The sequence below is a fragment of the Taeniopygia guttata genome, chromosome 30 (genome assembly GCF_048771995.1).
Source record: "Taeniopygia guttata chromosome 30, bTaeGut7.mat, whole genome shotgun sequence".
NCBI lineage: Eukaryota > Metazoa > Chordata > Aves > Passeriformes > Estrildidae > Taeniopygia > Taeniopygia guttata.
In genome coordinates, this window is record NC_133055.1 from 5,702,340 (window position 1) to 5,726,585 (window position 24,246).

Here is a 24,246-nt window from a genome sequence, read left to right on the forward strand (position 1 = left end):
TGTCTAACTACCAGTGCACTCACTAGAATATACTTACTCATTTCCTGCTGTGAGGTAGGATAAGGAGAAAGGCAAAGTGGGATCAAAACTTTAAAAGAGCATAAAGAAAAGTTTATTAGCAGTAACTAAAAGAAAGAGTAATAAGAATCAGCACAAAACTTTCAGAACACTCTTCTTCTCGTCACAACTTTTTCTTCCTTATTGACAATGTAAGGAGACAAAACCTAAAATTTTCAGCCAGTCTACCACCTCTAGAATAGTCCTGCTTCACTTCACTTAGGGAGAGAAGTCTCTTTTTCTTGCTATGGAGAATTCTCCATAAGGAAACAGTTCTCTTGTGGTTCTCAAGTTCCATGAATAGCAGCCACTCGGAAAAAGTGTAATAGTGAAATCCCTGCCATTTTTTCACAGCTTTTCCCACAGCTGTGTTTATGGGCCATGTCAGCTTATGGGGTATTAGTTTAAAGATGAGTTGTTCAAGACCAGAGGTTCTCTTCAACTGCTTCTGAAATCATCTCTGGGAACAGAGGTCTTCTTCTCTCCCTGAGGGCACAGGGTCTCATCACTCTGCTCTCTTTCTCTGTTCAAACTTCTCATGGGATCTCAGCTACTTCAACATTTGCTCACTTAAGCATGGAGGCCTTTGCTGAAACAAGTCATCTCCCCATACTTTTCAATGCCTTATAGGGAAAAAGAGAGTCTGATGTATCAATGACATCCTTCTCCATACCTTTACCAGAGGATTTCAGCCCCAAGAACAAGGCATCTCCTCATCCCTCCCATCTGGGACTCAACTTCCTCTTCACTGATCTCGGTGTCTTCTGTGTGCATGCCCTGTGTCATTTTCTCTCACTGGAGGGAGGATGGCAGCACTGCCAGAGTCAATATCTGCCCGAGGCTGCAGATGGTTCCGTGAGCCCGGCCGGGCTCAGTGGCCAATTCTAATTTTGGCCACGGTTCCTGGACATGAAGACCAGTTCTTTTCCATAGGAATGAAGGAACAGAGCCCCACTGTTTTAGGGGCAAATGAGAGGTCACCACCAGAGGACAAGGCCAGCCAGAGCTGCCAGATTCTGTTCTTAGAGATACCCTTGTATGTAGGAAATTTTTTAGGCAGAGTGTCAGTTTTGGCAAGGGGCATCAGAAAAGACAGACGGTTCTTTTCCATACAAAGGAGAGCACAGAGCCCCATTGCTCCAGGAGCTGATGAGAGGCAGGCATTGACATTCCAACATCAGCCAGACCTGTCAGGTGGTCCCTGGGAGGCCAAGCCAGCCAGACCTATTCCACGTTCCCTCGCTTCCATGGGGCCCCACAGTGTCCCAATGGTCCCTGGCTTCCAGGAGGCCCTGAGGTGTCACAATGCCCCCTTGGTGACACCAGGCCCTGAAGGGTTGGAATGGTCTCCATGGTTCCATCAGGCCCCACAGAGTCATAATGGTCTCTGGGTCCATGAAGCCCCGCGGTGTCACCATGGCCCCTTGGTTCCATGGGCTCCAGTGGTGCCACAATGATCCCCTTGGTTCCATGAGGTGCCCACAGTGTCACAGTGATCTCCATGAGAAGGAAAGAACCGAGCCCCAGTGTGGCAGGGGCAGCCACCAGAGGCCAAGGGCAGCCAGGCTTGATGGTACTGGCAGATTTTGTCTGGGAGCAACCGTTGGATATAGGGAATTTTAGAGGTGGAATCCCACTTTCAGACATGGACACCCGGAGTTGAATGATGGTTTTTTTCCAAAGGAAAGAAAGCACAGAACACCGGTGTTTGAGGGGCAGATGAAAGGCTGCTGTCAGAGGTCTAGGCCAGCCAGACCTCTTTGCCCTGGTAGCTTTTGTCTGAAAGCAACCCTTGGATATAGGGAAACTGGGAGGTGGAACCACAATTTTGGCCATTTCTGTGTAGATAAGAAGGAGAGTTCTTTTCCATAGGAAGGAAAGCACAGAGACCATGTGTTTCAAAGGCAGAAGAAGAAAGAGGTGGCTCCTGGAAGGCTCAGCCAACCAGACCTGTTCTTCCTGGCATGTTTTGTAATGGAGGAATTTTTGGATACATGGAATTTGGGAGGAGGAATCTCAATTTTGACCACGGTCACCTTGAGAAGGACAACTATTTACATTGGAAGGAAATCACCAAGCCCCAGTGTTTCAAAAGCAGATGAGATGCATCTCTCAAGAGGCCAAGGGCAGCCAGACCTGTCTGTCCTGGCAGCTTTCACTTGGGAGCATTCCTTGGATGTATGGAGTTTTGGAGGAGGAATCCCAGTTTTGGCCATAGGCCCCTGGAGGAGAAGGACAGTTCTCTCCCATAGGAAGAAAAGCCCAGAGCCCCAGGGCTTCAGGGGCAGATGAGAAGCAGCCCTCAACATGCCAAGGTCAGCCAGACCTGTCAGGTGGTCCCCAGGAGGCCCAGCCAGCCAGACCTGTTCCATGTTCCCTTGGTTCCGTGGGACCCCACAGTGTCACAATGGTCTCCTTGGTTCCATCAGGCCCTGGAGTGTCACAATGTTCCCCTTGCTTCTGCAGTGTCACAATGGCCCCGTGCTTCCATGAGGCCTTGCAGTGTCACAATGGCTTCGTGGTTCCACAAATTCCTGATGTGTCACAATGGCCCCTGGGCTCCGTGTGCCCTCGCTGTGTCACAGCGGCTCCTCTGTGACACTGCGGCTGCACAAGGTCACCATGGACCCTTGCTTCCTTGGGGCCCCTGAGTTCACAGTGGTCTCCTTGATTCCATGGGGCAGCACAGTGTCACAATGGCCCCTTGGTTCCATGAGGTTCCGTAGTGTCACCGTGGTGTCCTTGGACCTGCATTGTCACAACTGACCTGTGGTAATCACATATCCTCTGAGCAGAGAGAGAGATCTCCCAGGATTTTCCTGGGAAGCTGTGAGAAGCTGTGAGAAAGCTCAGAGAAAAGAACGAGAAACAATTCTTATCTTCACTTGCTGCACCTGTTGTTGTGCACATGTGGAATGTGTTATGGAGATTTGTTTATCAAAGGGTGATTTCTAAATTGGCCAATGGTGATAGTGTTTGGATTTCAATTAACCAGTCTGGTCTGTCTGTATCGGACTGTCTGCAAGAGCGATGAGTGTTTCTTAGCAGTATAGTATAGGATAATGTAATAAAGTGATTGATCAGCCTTCTGGAATCATGGAGTCAGTGCTAATTATTACAGGCTGGGGACGCCCTGCTACGATACTTATCTAAGTCAATCTTCCCTTACCTCTGAATGCTGAACAGAATAGGCTTAACAGGCATAGCAGGAACACCAACCACTGTAGACCCAAAGAGCTGGCTGAGGAGTTGGGAGAAAACTTCCCCTGGTGTCATTTCCTCACAGTAGGTACCATTTTAAAGTAATTCCAAACACATACAGTTAGTGTGTGGTAGCCTCAAATCCATGTGCCCACCATCCAGTGGAAATTAAAAATCCATGAATTCCTCACCATATTAACCCATAAAACAAATTGGATAGCAGCCACATTAGCCACAGTTATAGGATGGGAAAAATGTAGCCACAACAACGTGCCACACAAACCAGGGAAGGCTAGACCCCTTGGTGACACCTAAAAAGGTTTCTATACCCAGCACACACACAAAAAAAAAGATTATGTTACTCAAGAATTGTTATTTTCATTTCACCATTTTCCTCTTTATGCCCTTGGGCTGCACATTGGGCGCCAAAATTGGTCTTGGTTTGCAAGACAGGTGTCTGCTAGGGAAGGTGGAAAAAAGCTTCCTGTGGAGGTGCCTCCAGCAGGACTCTTGGAAAGCAGCAAGCTGGGCTGGCAGGATGTCTCGGCAGGCAGGGGGTGAGGGGCTCCAAGCAGGGCAGAGAGAGCCCAGCTCAGGATCCTGGACACCAGAGCAGACAGGGATAGGTCTCTCTTTTAGTGGGGCAGGTGTAAATAAGGTCCCAGTTTAGTGGCTGTTCTCACGAGCAGAGGTTCATCCCAGGACAGAAGAAACAGCTCTGGCCCGGGCTGTGGCAGCAGCAGTGGAAACTCCCATCTGCAAGAGCAGCAGCTCCTCCCAAAATAAGGGATCAGCCGATAAACATCAGCCAATGATAAGGAGCAAACAGAAAGGAAAAACCCAACCCCCAATGCTGGTTTACAATTCCTAATGCTAAGGGAGAGTTGTATAAAGTTTTAATTCCACCTTTATAATTGTTTACATACGAGCTCTTGAAATGTCAGGGGTAGGGATTGGAACCTGCTGCTCCAAGGCTCCTCTCACAAAAAAGAGGCTTAGAAAGGCTGGCGGTCCTTGGAGATATTTGGGGATCTATAGGGGCTATTGGGGGTCCTTTCTGTGCCTCCTGACCTGACAGGAGCTTCTCTAATAAACTTTGGCTAAAGCTCCCAGTCTGCCCATGACAGGAGCCCCTGTGAGTGCCTGTGACATCCCGGCTCTTTGGCAGCCTGAGGACACTTAGAAAGTCCCCATGAAACCCCTCTGAGGGCCTGTCAAAATATCTGAACCTTAATATGCAAACTGTCGGCTCTTAACTGAAAGGTTGGTGGTACAAGCCCAGCCAGGAATGCCATTTATGTCAGAATCTGTGGTATTTAAATGATCCCAAAATTGTAGAAAGTCCCTGTCTTTGAGCCCCTCTGCCAAAGAAGAAGCCATAATTCATCTGTGCTGCTTTTCAAGGTTGTTTATTCTTGCTTATCTATAACATGTTCTGTCTGACCTGCAGTAGGCCTTTCTTGCGGGGCAGCGTGCAGGGCTCTGCCCCTCAGTGGGAAGTTACAAACATTATATACCAGAAACTACCTGTGCTATATTTACAATAATGTGCCAATACCTATCACCTATGTTGAACAATGTGTCCCCAGTCTAAACCAACAGAAAAATGCCAACACTGCAGTGAAACATGGAAGGCATGAAAAAGATGAAAAAGGACAGGACACACACGATTTCCTCCATCTTGCCTCCTTTGAACCCTTTATCTAGAATCCTAAAATTCTACTTTTGCACCCGTGTCACACTAATTATTACTCATATCAAACACTCAGAGTGTGTAATTCATCCTGTAAGATTGAAAACTCTTTTCCATGGACAGAGATCACAGACAGTGTCTCTTAGGGCTCTGTACAGGGGAGTTCCTGACCCCCTTGCCAGGGTCCCAGGCCTTCCAGGGCAGCCAGAGGGATGCCCTGGATTACCACAGCAAACCTCATCAGGACCCATTGCTATGGTCAGTTTCCATGGCAACCATCACCAGCCCCTGTTGCTATGGTTAGTTTCCATGGCAACCATCACCATCCCCTGTTGCTATGGTCAGTTTCCATGGCAACCATCACCAGCCCCTGTTGCTATGGTCAGTTTCCATGGCAACCTTCCCCAGCCCCTGTTGCTATGGTCAGTCCCTGGGCAGCTCCATGGAGACCCCATGCCAGGGGTGGTTGCCATGGACACCAGCTCAGGCCATCAGCCAGAGCCCGTTTCCATGGCAACCATTGGCACTCCCATCCCCAGGGTCATGGGATCCCAGAACCACAGAATTGGCTGAGCTGGGAGGGACCCATTAGGATCCTCGAGTCCAGCTGCTGGCCCTGCACAGGACACCCCAACACTGCCAGCCTGGGCCTGGCAGCGCTGTCCAAACGCTGCTGGAGCTCAGAGAGCCCTGGAGCTGTGACCCTTCCCTGGGGAGCCTGGGCAGTGCCCCAGCAGCCTCTGGGCAAAAACCTTTCCCTGAGATCCAACCTCAGCCTGCCCCGACTCAGCTGCAGCTGCTCCATCCACTCCTGTCCCTGGGCACCAGAGTGAAGAGGTTCCCTCAGCCCCAGCCAGGGACCCGCTCCCAAGGCTGCTGCCATGGCCACCAGGGCTGGCACCAGCTGGGATGCTCGGTTTCCACTGGCTGGGGTTTTGGAATGGAATTCCCCAATTTCCTGCTCCTGCTAAAACCGTGCTGGCTCTCGTTGCCCTCCCACCTTCCACTGAAGGAAAAAAATGGAAAGATCCCAGGCTGGGATAAGAACAATTTACTGGGAACAGCAACGAGATAAGGAACAAACTGGAACAGAAAAAATATTGACAACAGAAGGGATAAGAAAAACTATTTACAGGGGAAATTACATCACCATCAATTCTACCTTCCTGGCCACATGTCTCCTCCTGCCTGGAAAGGACACCCTTCTCAGAGAGAGAGAGAGTCCCTTTCCTGCCCCTGGCAATGACCTGAGGTGGGAGTGAATGTAGTGACAGGGCGATAGCCAGACCCTCATGTTTTTCAATCCCACATGAGGTCATTGGCAGGGGCAGGAGAAGGTACAGGTATCTTCCCAGCATGGATCACAGGTAACATGGATCACCCGGGCTCTTCCCAATGTGGGTTCTTCAATGGGGGATGAAGCTGGAGCGGTGCATGAAGCTCCTCCTGCAGTTGGGGCACTCACAGGGTTTCCGTCATCGGTGGCTCCGTTGGTGTCGGGTCAAGTCAGAGCTCTGGGTGAAGCTCTTCCCACACTGGGGACACTCGTAGGGCCTCTCCCCAGTGTGGATGCGCCGGTGGGTGACAAGGGTGGAGTTTTGCTTGAAGCCCTTCCCGCAGTCAGGGCAGTGGAAGGGCCTCTCATCCGGGTGAATCCGCTGATGTACAAGGAGAGCAGAGCTGCTGTGAAACCTCTTCTGACACTCGGGACACTCGTAGGGCCTCGCCCCAGTGTGGATGCATTGGTGGATGATGAGGTGGGAGCTCCAGCCGAAGCCCTTCCCACACTCCCCACACTCGTAGGGCCATTCCCCAGCGTGGATCATCTGATGTCGTTTCAGATTGTTGCTGTGCCTGAAGCTCTTCCCACACTCCAAGCACTTGTGGGGCTTCTCCCCATTGTGAAGCTTCTCAGGGACCACCAGGTCTGAGCTCTGGCGGAAGCTCTGCCCACCTTCCTGACCCAGAGTGGGCCTTTCCTCCTCAGAGCACCCTGGGCTGGGTTTGCAGCCCCTCCTTGTGTGGGATCTCCGGGGATTTTCCTCCCTGTTGGATTCCCGCACTGTGGAGTTGCTCAAAACGGCCTCTTCCATGAGGTTGTGCTGCAGGGATTTGTCCTTCCTGGTCTCCATCATCAGCTCCTGCTCTGGGGTAGGAAGGACAAGGAGAGGATGGGATTTGCCTCCGTGCCACAAGGAAGGGTAAGGAGATCCCTCCAGTGCGTCCCCGTCAGCAGAGCATCGGCAGCGGGGCTGTCCTGCAGCCGGGGGCCGTGCTGGGCTGGGAGATGGAACAGGAGAGAGGAGGAAAGGGGCACTGACTTCCTCCTCACCTGCCTCGGTGTCCCAGGGTGCCTTCCTCTTCCTCACATCCTCCTCCTCCATTTCGTGAAGGTTTTGGTACGGGAAATTCTGTTTTGGGAGGGAAACAAGGGATGAGCACATTGAGTTTTGTACTGATTTCAAAGCAAACCAGGGGGAGAATTTATGCCAGAATTACAATTGAAAAAGAAAATTAATATCAAGGCAATGATACAGAAACACTGGTTTAAACTCACAGAGTCAGGATATAACCTGACACCCCGTTGCTCAGGGTGGTGGTAGCAGTCTGATTAAATAGTGGCTGCAGTCCGGATGGAGTGATGAACGTGATTCTGTCAAAGCGGTGATCCTGTAGAAGGGTCTGGTCTTCCTCTGAAGGTCCAGTGGTGGTTATGGAGCTCTTGTCCTCTGGGAATTCAGTAGGCAAGGTGGTCGTGGTGTTGCAAGGGTGAGATTATATCCAGGTAGGAATGCTTGGTTCCTCCCCCTGGGTGGAGCATCCCACAATGGGATGATGTAATTTTATCAGTCCTGCAGTGACACTCAATGGCCCATTAACAGAAGATGGCCCCTGGAGGGCGTTATCAGGGCTGAGCCATGGAAGAGATAAAGAACACTGCCCCACCTGTTGATAACAGTTTATGGAGATGGTCACTGAAAACACTTTTGGTTACATCTGACATTGTAACCTGAAACAGTGAGGCAATCCCTGCTCGGGGTGTGGGGTGAACACCACCCCCCTTACCCAAACTGGCTCAGGTGTAAAACCCCCACCCTGGGAAGGCCACACACACAGGGGACAATGTCACACTTGCCCTGCCCCAGGGGAGATCTCTTTCCCCGTCACTCCCTTGCTCTCTCCCCTTTTCTCTTTCTTTCCGTCTCTCTCTCTACCTCACATTTACCGTTCAATAAAATCCACTTTGGATTTGGTCTCCTTAGCACCTTCATTGAGGCAGAGGCATCTCTCTAACAATTTTATTAACCAGATTGCGACATTATTTTGGCACAGTGAGTTCAGGGCACTGCTGTCTGACCCCAAGTGCCTTTGACAACAGCATGGGTCTTTCCTCTGCGAAGGTTCTGCCTCTTTCTGGAGGAACTCTTGGAAACTTGGATGCAGCTTCCTCTGAGTGACTTTTGGGAGAACTTATGAGGAAAATAGCTGTTGTGGGTGGCCAGGGTAAAGAAAGTATTTTCTTGTCCTTCCTTGAAAAATTTTTTTAAATAACTGGAGAAAAGGGAACAAATGATACTAGCAAGACTGACAAGGATCATTCACCCCAATGTAAGGAATTCAAGACCAGTAAATTCCTACAAGAAGCCCAGTTCAAGTAGATAAATTCCCAAGTAACTCCCGAATTCACAGCTCTGGGGACTTTGCCAAATATGAGAATCATTATTTTCTTTGTCCCTGTCACCTTTGTGACAGCTACACAGAGCTTTCCCTTCCCTTTATTAATCTGTATTGGGCCAAATTTCCACTTTCCTTTTATCGGAACCTGCCAGCAGCTGAGCTGAAGCTGTGCAGGAACTGATGGAACTTGGATTTGCCACAGAATTGCTTCTATTTTCAGTTTATTCATGTTTGGGATTTGATGTGTTTCCATCACAAGTGACTTGTGGGAAGAGCAAATCATCCTCAAGGCATTTTATGGAGGGTTAAGTTTGATTTCTGCCAAGTTTGTTTTGTCCAGTGCTCAGGGGATGCTCAAGGGGTATCTGGTTTTGGTTTGGCCCTAATTTTCTTCTGATTTGTCTTTATCACTTAAAAATACCTGAAAAATCACTAAGAAGAGTATTGACCAGACATGTCAAAAGTCCCTCCATCTAAGAGTTATTTGAGGTGGAATTTACGGTTTGGAAACATATTCTGGGGGATTTGTGGGTTCTTGGGGGATATATGGGAGTATTCTCCATATCTTTGCACTCCAAAAGCCAAGGTGGATTGCTCTGTCACCTCAAAATTACTCAATCCCACCTCAAAATGGCTGGTTCCCACCTCAGTCCCATGCCAAAATTTCTCAATTCCTCCGCCTCCAGGGTTAGATGGGGTTGGAAGGAGATTGAGAGAAGTAAGATCCAAATTTGAGGTTGTGGGATCAGGATTGTATGGGGCTGGGTGGGTGTGATTTATTTTGATAATAAATAAAACTATCAGAATTATTGATTTCTGTCCCATTCATTTTCTGTCAGTTCTGGTTTGCTTTTCAGAGTGCCGCCTTCTCAACTTATTTTGTTTCTGTCCTCCTGTCCCAGACTGAAAAGCAAGATGTGTTCTATTTGACATCTGTGTGGCAGTTGTCCTGTGTTAAGTGGGCAGTTTTTCCTTATCTCTTCCACAATCAATCCTCCCTCAGGGGAGACATCTGCTGATAATGGGCTATTGAATGTCACTGCATGACTGATAAGAACTGTAACATCCCATTGTGAGATGTTCTGCCCAGAGGGAGGAGCCAAGCATTCCTACCTGCATCTAGTCTTGAGATTCTGGCCCACCAACAAAGCTTTTTCTGGGCTGGATTTCTCAGAGGAACAGCTGCCTCTTCCTCTTCAGAAGAAGACACCCTTTTCTACAGGATCACTTCTCCAACAGAACCACACCTGACACTGCAGGAGGACTGCAGCCACCATTCCAATTGGACTGCGGCCAACACCCTGTCCAACAGCGTGTCAGGTTGTATTCTGGCTCTCTCAGTGTTGTTTTGGTTCATATTTTCATTTTCTTCCCTAATAAAAAGCTGTTATTCTTGCTCCCATATTTTTACCTGAGAGCCCTCCTTTATTTCAAAGTTATAACAATTCAGAAAGAAAGAGTCTACATTTTTCCATTTCAGGAGAGGCTCCTGCCTTCCTTAGCAGACACCTGTCATTCCAAACCAAAACACCTCCTTTCTCTCCTGCCTTCCTTTGCCTGCTCTCTTTCTCTCTCTGTGTCTCCCTTGACCCAGGACAGCTCCCACCTAACACCCTGCCCTGATTTAATTCCCAATCCATGAGCTACGACAACCACGGGTGAAGTTATGAAGGCTGGCAGTGAAATGTCACTCTGTAAGATCTTGCTCCACTTGGCTGTTGGCTCTTCCATAAGAGTTTTGCCTTCAAGGGCAGGGACATCTTTTCCTGGCTGGGAACTGGAATTCCAGCCCCTGGGAGTGTGTGTCATGGATCCCAGAGGGGCATTCCCGAGGCTCCCAGGGTGGTGCTCCTGCCGTGCCTCCCAAGGAGCTGTGCAGGGCAGGGGACAAGGTGCAGCAGCTGTGTTGGTGCTGCAGTGCCACAACAGCCCCTGGTTCCAGGAGTTTCTGCACTGCCAACAGCGGTTCCTGGGTTCCATGATGCCCTGCTGTGTCACCATGGATATCTGGTGTCATGAAGTTCTTCAGTGTCACAATGGCCACCTCGCTCCAGGAGCTTCCGCAGTGTCCAAATGGCCTCCTTGGATGGGCAGTGTCACCATGGACCATTGGCTCCATGCAGCCCCGCTGGGTCACCATGGACTCCTTGGTTCCATGAGGTTCTGGGGGTGTCTCCATGGTCTCCTTGGATCCACAGTGTCACAATGGACCACTGGATCCACGTGGCCCTGCTGTGTCACCATGGCCCCTTGGTTCCATGGGACCCCAGGGTCACAATTGACTCCTTGCTTCCACGTCACCCCCTCAGTGCCAAAATGGCCCCTTCGTTCCATGTGGGACACAAAAGATGTATAGAAACATTGAGCAAATCCTGTTTAACACACCTGGGAACACCTGTTTGCATTCCAGAGGGAGGTTAAAGGTGAGGATGGCACCAGCAGCTTCAATCTGCAACAGAGATCCAGGGAAAGGAGTGGGACAGAGAATTCAGCTGGGAGACTCAGAGAATTCTGCTTCCAGAGATCATTTCTGGTCACACTGTTCCTTGTAGAAAGGTGACACCATTCCAGGCAGCCTGTACTGAGCAGGTGGCTCCTGAGTGGGGTTTGTTGTTTAGGAAACCTGCTCAGGCTTTTCCATTCTCTCCTTCCCAAGAGGAAAACTTCTCCTGGGCCTGTGTGCAGGCAGAGCCCTGAGGAGAGCAGGAGGGACACGGTGCAATGGGCTGGGACATGGAGCTGCAGAGCTCAGGGACAAGGTTCTGCTGCAGGGCACAGGGATGTCAGTGCCAGGTGGGTGATGTCAGACATGGTGAGGCTGGGGGTGAGGAGCAGCTTGTCCAAACAGGGTCAGTCCTCAGGGGACTCATTCTTCCAGATGCCCAGACCTCCTAAGGAGAACTTCAGTGTCAAGATCACCTGGGGAATGCTTCTATCAGCTCTTCTCTGAACTGGAAAATAAGAGAATACTCACTTGATTAAAGAAAAAATGTCATGAGGTGCACTTGGAAATCTTCCTCCTTAATAGAACTCCAAACTGACTCCAATCAGGTGCACAAGCCCTGGAGACTTGCAGATAATTGAATGAAGACAAAGCGCCCCTAAGGGCTTCCTTTTCTTTAATGATCCCCATGGAGGATTTAGGGTGAAGTCCAGAACCCTCAGGCACTGAGAGAAGGCTGAAGAAGCTGCTCAAGGAGTCAGGAGCAAAACTCCAAGTCCCTTGGGCCCCACTGAGGGCAGGGACTGCCAAAGGCTCCCCAGGGACTGGTGAGAGCAGATCCTTGAGGCCAGGATTGCAGGGAGCCCAAGGCTCAGAGCAGGGAACTGCAATGCTGAGCAAGGCCTGGGCTGGCTGGGGGAAGCAAAAAGGCCAAGCCCTGAGCCCAGCCTGGCACAGCAGGGCCTGTCCCTCACGGGTGGCTCGGGGCTGTTTGTGGGGCAGGGGGATGTGAGGGGCAGCAAGGACAAATGTCACAAACCTGTGTGACACTCCAGATCCTCATGGAACCAAGGGGCCAGGGTGACACTGTGCTGCCTCATGGAATCAAGGAGAACATTGTGAACATGAGGGCCCCCAGGAACCAAGGGTCCATGGTGACCTTGTGCAGCCACAGTGTCACAGAGGAGCCGCTGTGACACAGCGAGGGCACACGGAGCCCAGGGGCCATTGTGACACATCAGGGCTCTGTGGAACCACAAAGCCACTGTGACATTGCAAGGCCTCATGGAATCACGGGGCCATTGTGACACTGCAGAAGCAAGGGGAACATTGTGACACTCCAGGGCCTGATGGAACCAAGGAGACCATTGTGACACTGTGGGGTCCCATGGAACCAAGGGAACATGGAACAGGTCTGGCTGGCTGGAGCTCCTGGGAATCACCTGACAGGTCCAGCTGACCTTGGCATGTCGAGGGCTGCTTCTCATCTGCCCCTGAAGCCCTGGGGCTCTGGGCTTTCTTTCCCATGGGAGAGAACTGTCCATCTCCTCCAGGGTTCCATGGCCAAAATTGGGATTCCTCCTCCAAAATTCCGTACATCCAAGGAATGCTCCCAAGTGAAAGCTGCCAGGACAGACAGGTCGGGCTGCCCTTGGCCTCTTGAGAGATGCATCTCATCTGCTTTTGAAACACTGGGGCTTGGTGATTTCCTTCCAATGTAAATAGTTGTCCTTCTCAAGGTGACCGTGGTCAAAATTGAGATTCCTCCTCCCAAAATCCATGTATCCAAAAATTCCTCCATTACAAAACATGCCAGGAAGAACAGGTCTGGTTGGCTCAGCCTCCCAGGAGCCACCTCTTTCTTCTTCTGCCTTTGAAACACTTGGGCTCTGTGCTTTCCTTCCTATGGAAAAGAACTGTCCTTCTTATCTACACAGAAATGGCCAAAATTGGGGTTCCACCTCCCAAATTCCCTATATCCAAGTGTTGCTTTCAGACAAAAGCTACCAGGGCAAAGCGGTCTGGCTGGCCTAGACCTCTGCTGGCCGCCTTTCATCTGCCCCTGAAACACCGGTGTTCTGTGCTTTCCTTCCTTTGGAAAAAAAAAACATCATTCAACTCCAGGTGTCCATGTCTCAAATTGGGATTCCACCTCTAAAATTCCCTATATCCAACGGTTGCTCCCAGACAAAGTCTGCCAGTACCATCAAGCCTGGCTGGCTTTGGCCTCTGGTGGCTGCCCCTGCCATGCTGGGGCTCGGTTCTTTCCTTCTCATGGAGATCACTGTGACACTGTGGGGACCTCATGGAACCAAGGGGATCATTGTGGCACCACTGGAGCCCATGGAACCAAGGGGCCATGGTGACACCGCGGGGCTTCATGGACCCAGAGACCATTATGACTCTGTGGGGCCTGATGGAACCATGGAGACCATTGGGACCCTTCAGGGCCTGGTGTCACCAAGGGGGCATTGTGACACCTCAGGGCCTCCTGGAAGCAAGGGACCATTGGGACACTGTGGGGCTCCATGGAAGTGAGGGAACATGGAATAGGTCTGGCTGGCTTGGCCTGCCAGGGACCATCTGACAGGTCTGGGTGATCTTGGGATGTCAATGCCTGCCTCTCATCAGCTCCTGGAGAACTGGGGTTCTGTGCTCTCCTTTGTATGGAAAAGAACCCTCTGTCTTTTCTGATGCCCCTTGCCAAAACTGACACTCTGCCTAAAAAATTTCCTATATTCAAGGGTATCTCTAAGAACAGAATCTGGCAGCTCTGGCTGGCCTTGTCCTCTGGTGGTGACCTCTCATCTGCCCCTAAAACAGTGGGGCTCTGTTCCTTCATTCCTATGGAAAAGAACTGGTCTTCATGTCCAGGAACCATGGCCAAAATTAGAATTGGCCACTCAGCCCGGAGGGGCTCACGGAACCATCTGCAGCCTCGGGCAGATATTGACTCTGGCAGTGCTGCCATCCTCCCTCCAGCGAGAGAAAAGGACACAGGGCAGGCACACAGAGGAGCAACATGAAGACACCGAGATCAGTGAAGAGGAAGTTGAGTCCCAGATGGGAGGGATGAGGAGATACCCCCTTGATCTTGGGGTTGAAATCCTCTGCTAAAGCTATGGAGAAGGATGTCATTGATACATCAGACTCTCTTTTTCCCCATAAGCCATTGAAAAGTATGGGGAGATGACTTGTTTCAGCAAAGGCCTCCATGCAAAAGTAAGCAAATGTTGAAGTAGCTGAGATCCCATGAGAAGTTTGAACAGAGAAAGAGAGCAGAGTGATGAGACCCTGTGCCCTCAGGGAGAGAAGAAGACCTCTGTTCCCAGAGATGATTTCAGAAGCAGTTGAAGAGAACCTCTGGTCTTGAACAGCTCATCTTTAAACTAATACCCCATAAGCTGACATGGCCCATAAACACAGCTGTGGGAAAAGCTGTGAAAAAATGGCAGGGATTTCACTATTTCACTTTTTCCGAGTGGCTGCTATTCATGGAACTTGAGAACCACAAGAGAACTGTTTCCTTATGGAGAAGTCTCCATAGCAAGAAAAAGAGACTCCTCTCCCTAAGTGAAGTGAAGCAGGACTATTCTAGAGGTGGTAAACTGACTGAAAATTTTAGGTTTTGTCTCCTTACGTTGTCAATAGGGAAGAAAAGGTTGTGGCGAGAAGAGTGTTCTGAAAGTTTTGTGCTGATTCTTATTGCTCTTTCTTTTAGTTACTGCTAATAAACTTTTCTTTATGCTCTTTTAAAGTTTTGATCCCACTTTCCCTTTCTCCTTATCCTACATCACAGCAGGAAATGAGTAACTATATTATTTTGTGTGCACTGGTAATTAGACAGCACTGAACCCACCACATTAATTGATGCATTGCCCAAGAAATCTCAAAATGGTGAACCAAAACCACTACAGAAACTTCCTGATGAACGGCACGAGAGCAGAGAGAAATCATGGCAGAGCCATGGTTTGTCAGAACTTGTTGATCCTAATGAGCCCCGTGGTGCATTTGGAGCTGAGCCCTGGAACCTCAGGGCCTGAGAGGAGATTGCACAAACCTGTCCAGGAGTTAAAATCAAGAGCAAACACCCAAAATGTCTCAATGCATTAATGGGTCCAACTGAGGTCCATCCCCAACAAACGCTCCCTATGGATTCTTTGGAGGAGAGAACTGGAGACCAGGATGGCACAAAATCCTCTCAGGACTCAAAATGGCACAAAAATCTCTCAGTGTGGAAAAGAAAATCCAAAGTACGTGAAAAAAGTTGAGTATCTAAAAGTATTAAGGAGCTCCACTGAGTGTCAGTACAAAGCTCTCAAGGGACTCGTTAAAGCAGATAATTGGGGCCATGATTGCACAAACCTCACACAGAGTCTGGTTTAAAAGGGAAACACCAAGTACCTTAAAAGAACTGAAGTACCTTGAAGCATTAGTGAGCCCCACTGAGTGTTGTTCCTGACAAAGCCTCTCCAGGGACTAATTACAGCAGATAATTGGAGGCCAGGATTGCACAAACCTCTCAGAGACTGCAAGGCAAAAGCCAAACCCAAAGTCCTTTGAAAAACCTGCAGTCCCTGGGAGCATAAAGGAGCCCCCAGGGCCATTCCTGACCAAGGCTCCCCAGGGACTCCTTCCAGCAGATCCTTGAGGCCACTGGGATGTGGGCTAGGGGGGGATGCTGAGGGCAGGACCAGGGGGTGACAGTGCCCAGCCTGGCTGGGGCTGTGCCAGGAGGCCCCAGGGCCTCAGGACAAGGTGTCTCCTCACAGCCCTTGGTGGCACAGACCCTGCTGTGCCCCAGGGCACCAAGACTTGGCTTCTCTTTGTCCCCACCTGTCATCAGTGCCTCCAGCTCTCTGCTCTGCCTGGGGCCTGGGGACACTTTCTCAGTCGTGTCCCTCAGTGGGACCCATTAAAAGTCCAAGAAACTTTGGAGTTGGATTCTGACTTGGAGTTCTGGAGAGGTTTCTGCAGCTCCCTCTCAGGGCCTGATGTTCAGGGCCTGAGCACAAAGCCCCAGAGGGTCATTAAAGTCCTTGTGCTGTGTCTGTGCTGCTGAGCTGGGCCGGGCTCCTGGCACAGAGGGTGATCCTGGTAACCAAGCAGAGCTTCAAAAGCGCATTTCTCTTGCTGAGCAGCTCTTCTCCCAGCCCAGCAGGGCTGGGGCACTGCCTGCAGCCAGCCCGGGCACAGCACAGAGGCACAGAGAGCTTCAATCAGTCAGGGCTGGGAAGGGGCTGAGAAGTGCCTGGGGCAGAATCACTGCCAGCCCTTGGCACAGGAACCTCTGGCTGCAGGACAATGCAGCTGCAGCTCCTGGAGAGATCTCCTAAAGCTGGAATATCCCAATGCCCACAGACCCTGTGAGTGCATTCTCTGCTCATCTCCTGTGCAGAGCAGCCAGGGGTGCCCAGGGCTGTCCTGCAGAGCAGGGTCCTGCAGCCCAGGGCGCTGTGCTGGGCCAGGACTCTGCTGCCTGCCAGGGACAGCTCTCAGCCGGCCCTGGAGCTGCTCCCAGCGCTGGCCAGGAGCTGTGGGGGGAAGGAGCCACCCTGAGCAGGGCAGGTGCTGCTGCTGAGAGGGGCTGGGTGGGGCAGGGCTGCTCCCAGCTCCAGACCAGCCTGGGCACAGCTCCAGAGGGCACTTCCCAAAGAAGGTAAGCCTGGGATTGCTGTAAAGGTCAGGAGCTTTCCTGAGAGTGTTTTCAATTTCCTGCTTGGAGAATGATGGGAAAGTTGGGGTGGTGACAAAAAGATTTTTACTTTTATATATTTTTCATGTATTTATAGCTCTGTAAAATACTATCATATATTTTTAAAACTAAAATCCTTATTTTACTCTATTAAACTCAATTAATTCTCTTAAAGTACTATTATATACCTTTATAACTATAATATTTCATTAACTCTAGTTCATTTTCTAACATTTCTCCTAGATTTTAGAACAATAGGCAGACTGTCTAAATGCATTCCTTAAATACTGTATAGTCTTATTATCAGGAAGAGGGGAAGAGGGCCTACAAGAAGGACATTTTGGTTTTTGACCAGAAAATGAGCAGTCACAACAAAAAGTGAAGGCAAAGAAGCCCTTGGACCTACTCCACTGGGTTGAGGCAGGGGTGTGTAACTGGGGCAACTGAATCTCCTATTGGATGTTCCTGTTAAATATCCTAAATAATCGACCTTAATAAATTGTTTACATCAGGGGTTGGGTATGCTCCATTTCAGCTGGGACGCCTGGAAGCTTCCAATAAAGGTCTGATTTTACTTTACTGTTCTAACACTGTGGCAAGGTTTTTTTTCTATTTTGATTATAAACAACAGGGAGATGAGTGAAGCAGAAGCGGAATTGTAATCCCAGAATGACAGAACATTCTGAGTTGAAATGGACATACAGGATCATGAAAGGAATGTTTGAACATTTACAGAGAGTCCAGAACTGTGACTTTGGCTGGTCAGTGTCTCTGCTGGGAGCCTCCCAAAGGGCCTTCAGCCACTCCTCAGGCCTGGACAGCAGCAGCATCACCTCTGCAGGGCCCAGCAGGGCTCTCCTGAGCTGCCCTTGCCCAGCTGCACACAGAGCCTGCCCCAGCCAGGGCCCTGCACACAGGCAGGTTTCTGTAGGGCCGGCCAAGGGCACACAGGGTGGGATGGGCTCTGTGAGCGCTGGCAGGGACAAGGCACCTCTCAGGAGGGGATGTCCAGGCCCAGGGAGATGCTCAGGGAAGCAGAGGGGGCTGAACAGAGCAGTGCTGGGGGAACAAGCCCATCCAGCCCCTCACCTTCCCTCAGCCACAGGGAATCCTTTGCCTCTCACATCTCTCAGTGGCAAACTCTGAGTGCAGCAGGAATGCTGGGGATTTCTGACCTCAGAGAGACAGGAATGGTGTGTGGGTAGGAAAACAATTCCTAAAACAACTCCTGCCATCTATTTCCCTTAGAAGTGTGAGTGCAGATGGTACCAAGGCTTCCTGCAATAGGACTTATTCCCCTGACAAATCCTGAATATCCAGCCTTGTCCCTCTGCCACATGGCAACAAGCCCCGGGCAGTGGGGCAGGGATAGCTCCCTGAGAGCCCCCATAAACAGGCCTGGCTGCTCCTGGCACACTCAGCCAGCACAACTGGAGCTCAGGCAGGGACCTGGGTCAAGGTTTTCCCAGAGCAGGAACAAGGGTGGGTGAGTCCCAGCAGGACAGGCTGCAGGGAATGGCCCAGGTTTGGCTCAAGGCAGTCTCTCCTGACTTGTCCCTGTCCTTTCTCCATGACCAGGTGCCCATGTGCAGCCACAGCAAATGTCCAACAGCAGCTCCATCAGCCACTTCCTCCTGCTGGCACTGGCAGACACGCGGCAGCTGCAGCTCCTGCACTTCTGCCTCTTCCTGGGCATCTCCCTGGCTGCCCTCCTGGGCAACGGCCTCATCATCAGCGCCGTAGCCTGCGGCCACCACCTGCACACGCCCATGTTCTTCTTCCTGCTCAACCTGGCCCTCAGCGACCTGGGCTCCATCTGCGCCATTGTCCCCAAAGCCATGCACAGTTTGCTCTGGGACACCAGGAACATCTACTACACAGGATGTGCTGCACAGCTCTTTTTCTTTCTCTTCTTCATCTCAGCAGAGTTTTGCCTCCTGACCATCATGTGCTACGACCGCTACGTGTCCATCTGCAAACCCCTGCACTACGAGACCCTCCTGGGCAGCAGAGCTTGTGCCCACATGGCAGCAGCTGCCTGGGCCAGTGCCTTTCTCAATGCTCTCATGCACACAGCCAATACATTTTCCCTGCCCCTGTGCCATGGCAATGCCCTGGGCCAGTTCTTCTGTGAAATCCCACAGATCCTCAAGCTCTCTTGCTCCAAATCCTATCACAGGGAACTTGGGCTCATTGCTGTTACTGCCTGTTTAGGACTTGGCTGTTTTGTGTTCATTGTTTTCTCCTATGTGCAGATCTTCAGGGCTGTGCTGAGGATCCCCTCTGAGCAGGGACGGCACAAATCCTTTTCCACCTGCCTCCCTCACCTGGTTGTGGTCTCTCTGTTTGTCAGCACTGTAATATTTGCTTACCTGAAGCCCCCCTCGATGTCGTCCCCATCCCTGGATCTGGCCCTGTCAGTTCTGTACTCGGTGGTGCCTCCAGCCCTGAACCCCCTCATCTACAGCCTGAGGAACCAGGAGCTCAAGGCTGCAGTGTGGACACTGATGACTGGATGGTTTTGGAAACATTAAACTGCTGGCCAATTTCTGCAAATCACTTGCAATAAACGTCATCTTTGATACTTCTTTTTTGTTTCATTTTGGAGGTTCTTTTTGTTTGTAATAGACATTTAATATTGTCCTCAAAAAATGTCATTGCTTGAGCCATTTCTCACTTTGTTTCACTCCACCTTCCCTGCGGCTACAGACTGTGTCAATGAGGGCCTGCACTCTCAGTGACTTTAAAGGAACTAAAGGATATCCCAGCAAAGTTTTCTGCAGAGATGCCCTTTTGTTGCCTTCTCTGGAGCTGCAGCAGCAATGTCTGTGTGCAGAGCTGGGGCAGATCAGTGCTGGCACAGCAGCTGTGCCCAGGAGCAGCAGCACTTGGTGCTGCCAGTGCTGCTCCCGTGGCCCTGCCCCGCTGCCCTGGTGGCCCTGGTGTTGCTGCAGGGCCTGAGTGCTCTCGGGGCCGGGCACAGTCCTGGGGGTGGCAGTGCCGGGGCTGCAGCAGGGACAGGCCATGGGCACTGCTGGGGCAGCGCTGACGCCTCAGGCCAGGGCCTGGGGGCTCCAGGCTCCTTGCCCAGGCTCTCTCAAGAACACGGCCAGGCCAATGCTCAGCACAGAAAACCCCCGTGAGCAGCCCCAGGCTGGCCATGGGCAGGCTGGGGGCAAACAGCACGGCTGGTGCTCTGCAAGGGCCCTGGGGGAGACGGGAAGGAGCAGCAGAGCAGGGGCTGATCCATCCCCAGTGCGCTGCACAGCCCAGGGCAGCGTCCCAGAGCGTCCTCATGGAGCTGCCAACACCATCCTCCCTCTGCAGCCCTGGCCTCTCCCCCAGCTCACAGAGGTGCCGCATCCTTGCAGGCACAGACACGGCAGCACTGGCTCAGCAGCCCCTGTTTGCACTGCACACAGCAGGCGGGAGCACCCCCGTGCTGCTGCTGTGGGGACATGAACCTGAGGGAGCACAAATGCCATCAGCCCCTGGGGCCAGGAAGGGCTGGGGGACACCAGGGAAACCACTCAGCTTTGTCCTGGCCTCTGCAGTCAGCCAGAAAGTTTGTTCCCATCAGCTGGGAGTTTCCTGTCCCACTGCAGATGCTGCTGCTCAGAGCCAGGGCTGCCTGGCAGCCACCCCCAAACTGCCCTGAGCATTTCCTTGGCTTCACTTTTGCTTTCTTTATTCCCCCTGCTACAGATTTCTTCCTGCTGCCCGCCCCTTTTCCCTCTCCTGCAAGCTGCCCATCCCTGTTTGCTCTTTCCTCTCTGGCCTCCAGTTCCCAAATTGGCACCAGAACCTCTCTTAGAGAGCAGGATCATCCCACAAGTTCTTCAGGAATTGCCTACAGGCTCCTGCAGTTCTCCCTGCTGCTCCCTTGCCAGAGGCACCCCAGGCCAGGGGGCACATCTGGGCTGCTGTGTCTGGCTGTGGGGCTCCCTGTTCTGGGCAGTGAGGAGGAGCTGCAGAGGCTCTGCAGGACTGACAGGATGGGCTTTGGGGCTGTGAGGAGAAGCTGAGGGACCTGGGCTGCTGGAGCTTCTGAAGAGGAGGCCCAGGGCTCCTCCTGCAACTGCTCCAAGGGTGGATTCAGAGAATCACAGATTTAGCAAGGTTGGAAAATACCTTGGAGAGCAACAAGTCCAACCTATGCCCTGACACCACCTTGTCTCCCCTGAGCCTCCTCTTCTCCTGGATCAACAACCCCAGCTCCCTCAGCTGCTACTCACAGAACTTTTGTTCCAGACCCCTCCCCAGCCTTGTTGCCCTTCTCTGGACATGCTCCAGCCTCTCCATGGCCTTCCTAAGTTGGGGGGCCCAGAACTGGACACAGCACTCGAGGTGCTGCACAACCAGTGCCCAGCACAGGGGAAGAATCATTGCCCTGGTCCTGCTGGCCACACCATTCCTGATCCAGGCCAGGAGCCATTGGCCTTCTTGGCCACCTGGGCACACGGCTGGCTCATGTCCAGCCTGCTGTCCATCAGTCCCTGCAGGTCCCTTTCTGCCTGGCTGCTGTCCAGCCCCTCTGTCCCCAGCCTGTAGCACTGCAGGGGTTGTTGTGGCCAAAGTGCAGGACCCGGCACTTGGACTTGTTAAACCTCACCTTGTTGGATTTGGGCCCTGGATCCAGCCTGTCCAGTGTCCTGTGCAGAGCCCTACTACCCTCCAGCAGATCCACACTCACATCCAGCCTGGTGTCACCACGATTCTTTGAGGCCCCAGAGTGTCCCAATGGTCTCCATGACTCCATGAGGCCTCCCAGTGTCACAATGTCCCTTTGGTTCCATGGGACCCCTTGGTGTCACAAAGTCCCTTGGATCCTTGGGCCCTGCAGTGTCACAGTGTCACCGTGGTCCCCAAGGCCCTGCAGTGTCACAGTGGATCCTTGGTTCCATGAGGTCTGGCAGGGCAGCAATGCTCTCCTTGGTCCCACAGTGTCACAGTGGCCTCTTGGTCCCCAGGGACACTGTCAGTCTGTGGTGGTGGTGGGCACAACTTTCCCTGGGAGTGTTTTGTACTAACGGGCAGAGCCACGGGAGCCCAGCACACACACACACACACGGAGCAGTGTATTAGTAGGGACAGGCGAACGGAAGATCACGGGATGTGACGGAAAGAGAGACCCTTCCCCCTTCTCCCTGCTTCACGTTATCTACTAACCCCAAAGCATGTGACCACACCTAACCCAGTAGTTTTCCACTCCCGACTAACCCTAGCGACCCCACAACCCCCCCTCTGACGTAGCAAAGACCCCCAAGACTATTTAAACCCACGAGATAAGATAATAAAGGCTTTCGACCGTCCACCATACTGGTGTCAGCGTCTTTGTCATTAGCCCGAGTGGTCCGGACAGGCCGGGCCGCCGTGCTGCCTCTTAGAACCGGGTCGCCGTTGTCTTTTATAAAGGCAACATATTTGGTGCCGAAACCCGGGAAGATTCGCTCGGGTAACGGGATACACCTGGACAGGAGCAGCGGCCGGAGCGGTCAGACTGTATCTTGACGCAGGGAGACGTCCCAGGACCCGCGAGCGTCATGGACAGTATCGCCAGGGTTGTAAGTGCGATTTATAAGCAGTGGGGTATCGAGTGTAAGCTCAAGGACTTTTATCTTGCTATAGCGAGGCTGCTTGAGCTTGGGGCTATTGACCGCCCAGTGGATGTTTTACATCCGGGAATATGGGAAAAATGCACAGCCACGCTGGCCGAGGACACGAAAACCTCAGGCAGTGGCAAGAGCCTTAAGGCGTGGGGCAAAGTAGAGAAAGCCCTGCGCAGGGCAATAGAAGAGCAGGAGATGTGGAGCGCGGCGTGTACCTGTTTATTAGTTACTCCCAAGCTAGGGGTGGGGGCAGGAACGCAAACTGCCCCTGAGAACGATCCGCCCCGGTAGCGGGGACCCGGGGGGGCTCAGCGCGACACCCCCTCCCCCAGACCAGAGCCCAACCCCCGCCTCAGAAGCCCCCTGAGACACCCCCACCGCGGAAAACCCCCAAAAAACCCCCACCGCTAAAACCCCCTGAGAGACCGCAGCTTTCTCCGTCCCGCCGCCGCCACCGGCCCGCGATCCGTTGTCGGAGACGCAACGGCACGCGGAGCGCTTCTGGCAAGGGCTGGCGAAAGAAGCCCGAGCCGCAGAAACCGCGGCTCGGGAGAACGTGGCCACCATGCCGCCTCCTTATCCACTTGAAAATGGCGCCGGGTGCCATAGAGAGGGGCGGGGCCCGGGTAGTCTCGGCGCGAAAACCCGGGAAGTGCGCGATCTCGGGAATGCGCGTGCGCGGGAGAAAGGGGCGGAGAGCGGCACGGAGCGCGGAGCCAACCAGCGGCCACGCCTGAAGCTGCCACATATAAGGGAGACACCACCCCCCGCGGGAGGCGCGGCGAGCCGGGGGGGCGGGAGCGGCGCCACCCCCACGGGGAGGAGCGAGCTCGGGGCCGGACAAAACGGCGCGGAGCCCCAGAAGTACACTGGTACTCGTCTTCCGGTTCGGAGACCAGCGACAGCTCCACCAGCTCAGAGGAGCTGACGGAGGCTGGCTATGGCTCCGAGACAGACGAAACGGAACCAGCACAGCTTGAAACAAAGCCGAGTAAAGCTCTAAGCCGCGCCGAAAAACAACTACAATACGAACCAGCCCAGTTTACTGACTGGGGGAAAATAAAGATAGCCTGTGCTGAATGGTCCCCAGCGGCTGCCATACAAGCCTTCCCGGTAAGGCTCACCGGTCCAGAAGGGAACCAACAAAGGGTATATACCCCGATAAACCCAAAGGACATACAGTCAATTGTCAAAGCCATTGCAGAAAAAGGGATCAACTCGGCTATAGTCACTACGTTAATCGATGGTCTTTTTAGCAACGATGACTTGCTTCCCTTTGATATCGAACGGATAGGGCGCATGATACTTGATGGTGCGGGAATGATTGTATTCAGACAGGAATGGGAGGATAATTGTAGGAAGCAATTAGCCCAAGTGTCTGGCGCAAGGCAGCCACTACACAGATCGAGCTTATCCAGACTGATAGGAAAACATGATGATATGATCACGCCGCAACAACAAGCCGCACAGATGCAGGCTGAGGAGGTCAGGGTGACCACTCGGGCTGCCAGAGAGGCTATCCGCGCCGCCTCCCGAGTCGTGGCCAAGCCGGCACCGTGGTCCACCGTGAGGCAGGCAGAGAGCGAAAGCTTCACACAGTTCGTAGATCGCCTGCAGGCAGTGATAGACTCCTCCACCCTGCCGGCAGAGGCAAAGGGCCCCGTGGTAGCCGACTGCCTGCGCCAGCAATGCAACTCTGTCACCAAGGATATCTTACGCTCCCTGCCAGCCGGAGCTAGCCTGGCTGACATGATCAGACACGTAGTAAGGGAGGAACACCTGACGCCCATTCAGGCAGCTGTCCACACCCTGACCAATGCCATGGCATGTTTCAAGTGCGGTGAGGTGGGTCATATCGCGGTGAGCTGCC

General features: G+C 52.3%; 3 protein-coding genes across 3 annotated transcripts in view; 2 read left to right on the top strand and 1 right to left on the bottom strand.

Annotated features, from left to right (window-relative positions):
- Positions 1-24,246, bottom strand: part of LOC100226816 (uncharacterized) — a 1,189,242-nt gene that overhangs the window by 716,647 nt on the left and 448,349 nt on the right. The gene's annotated exons all lie outside the window — the stretch shown is intronic.
- The window catches only part of LOC121469068 (uncharacterized), a 662,903-nt gene that overhangs the window by 257,075 nt on the left and 381,582 nt on the right, over positions 1-24,246 (top strand). The gene's annotated exons all lie outside the window — the stretch shown is intronic.
- Positions 18,369-19,301, top strand: LOC116807590 (olfactory receptor 14J1-like). The gene has a single exon (XM_032745960.3). The coding sequence runs from the start codon at positions 18,369-18,371 to the stop codon at positions 19,299-19,301; it is 933 nt and encodes a 310-aa protein (XP_032601851.3).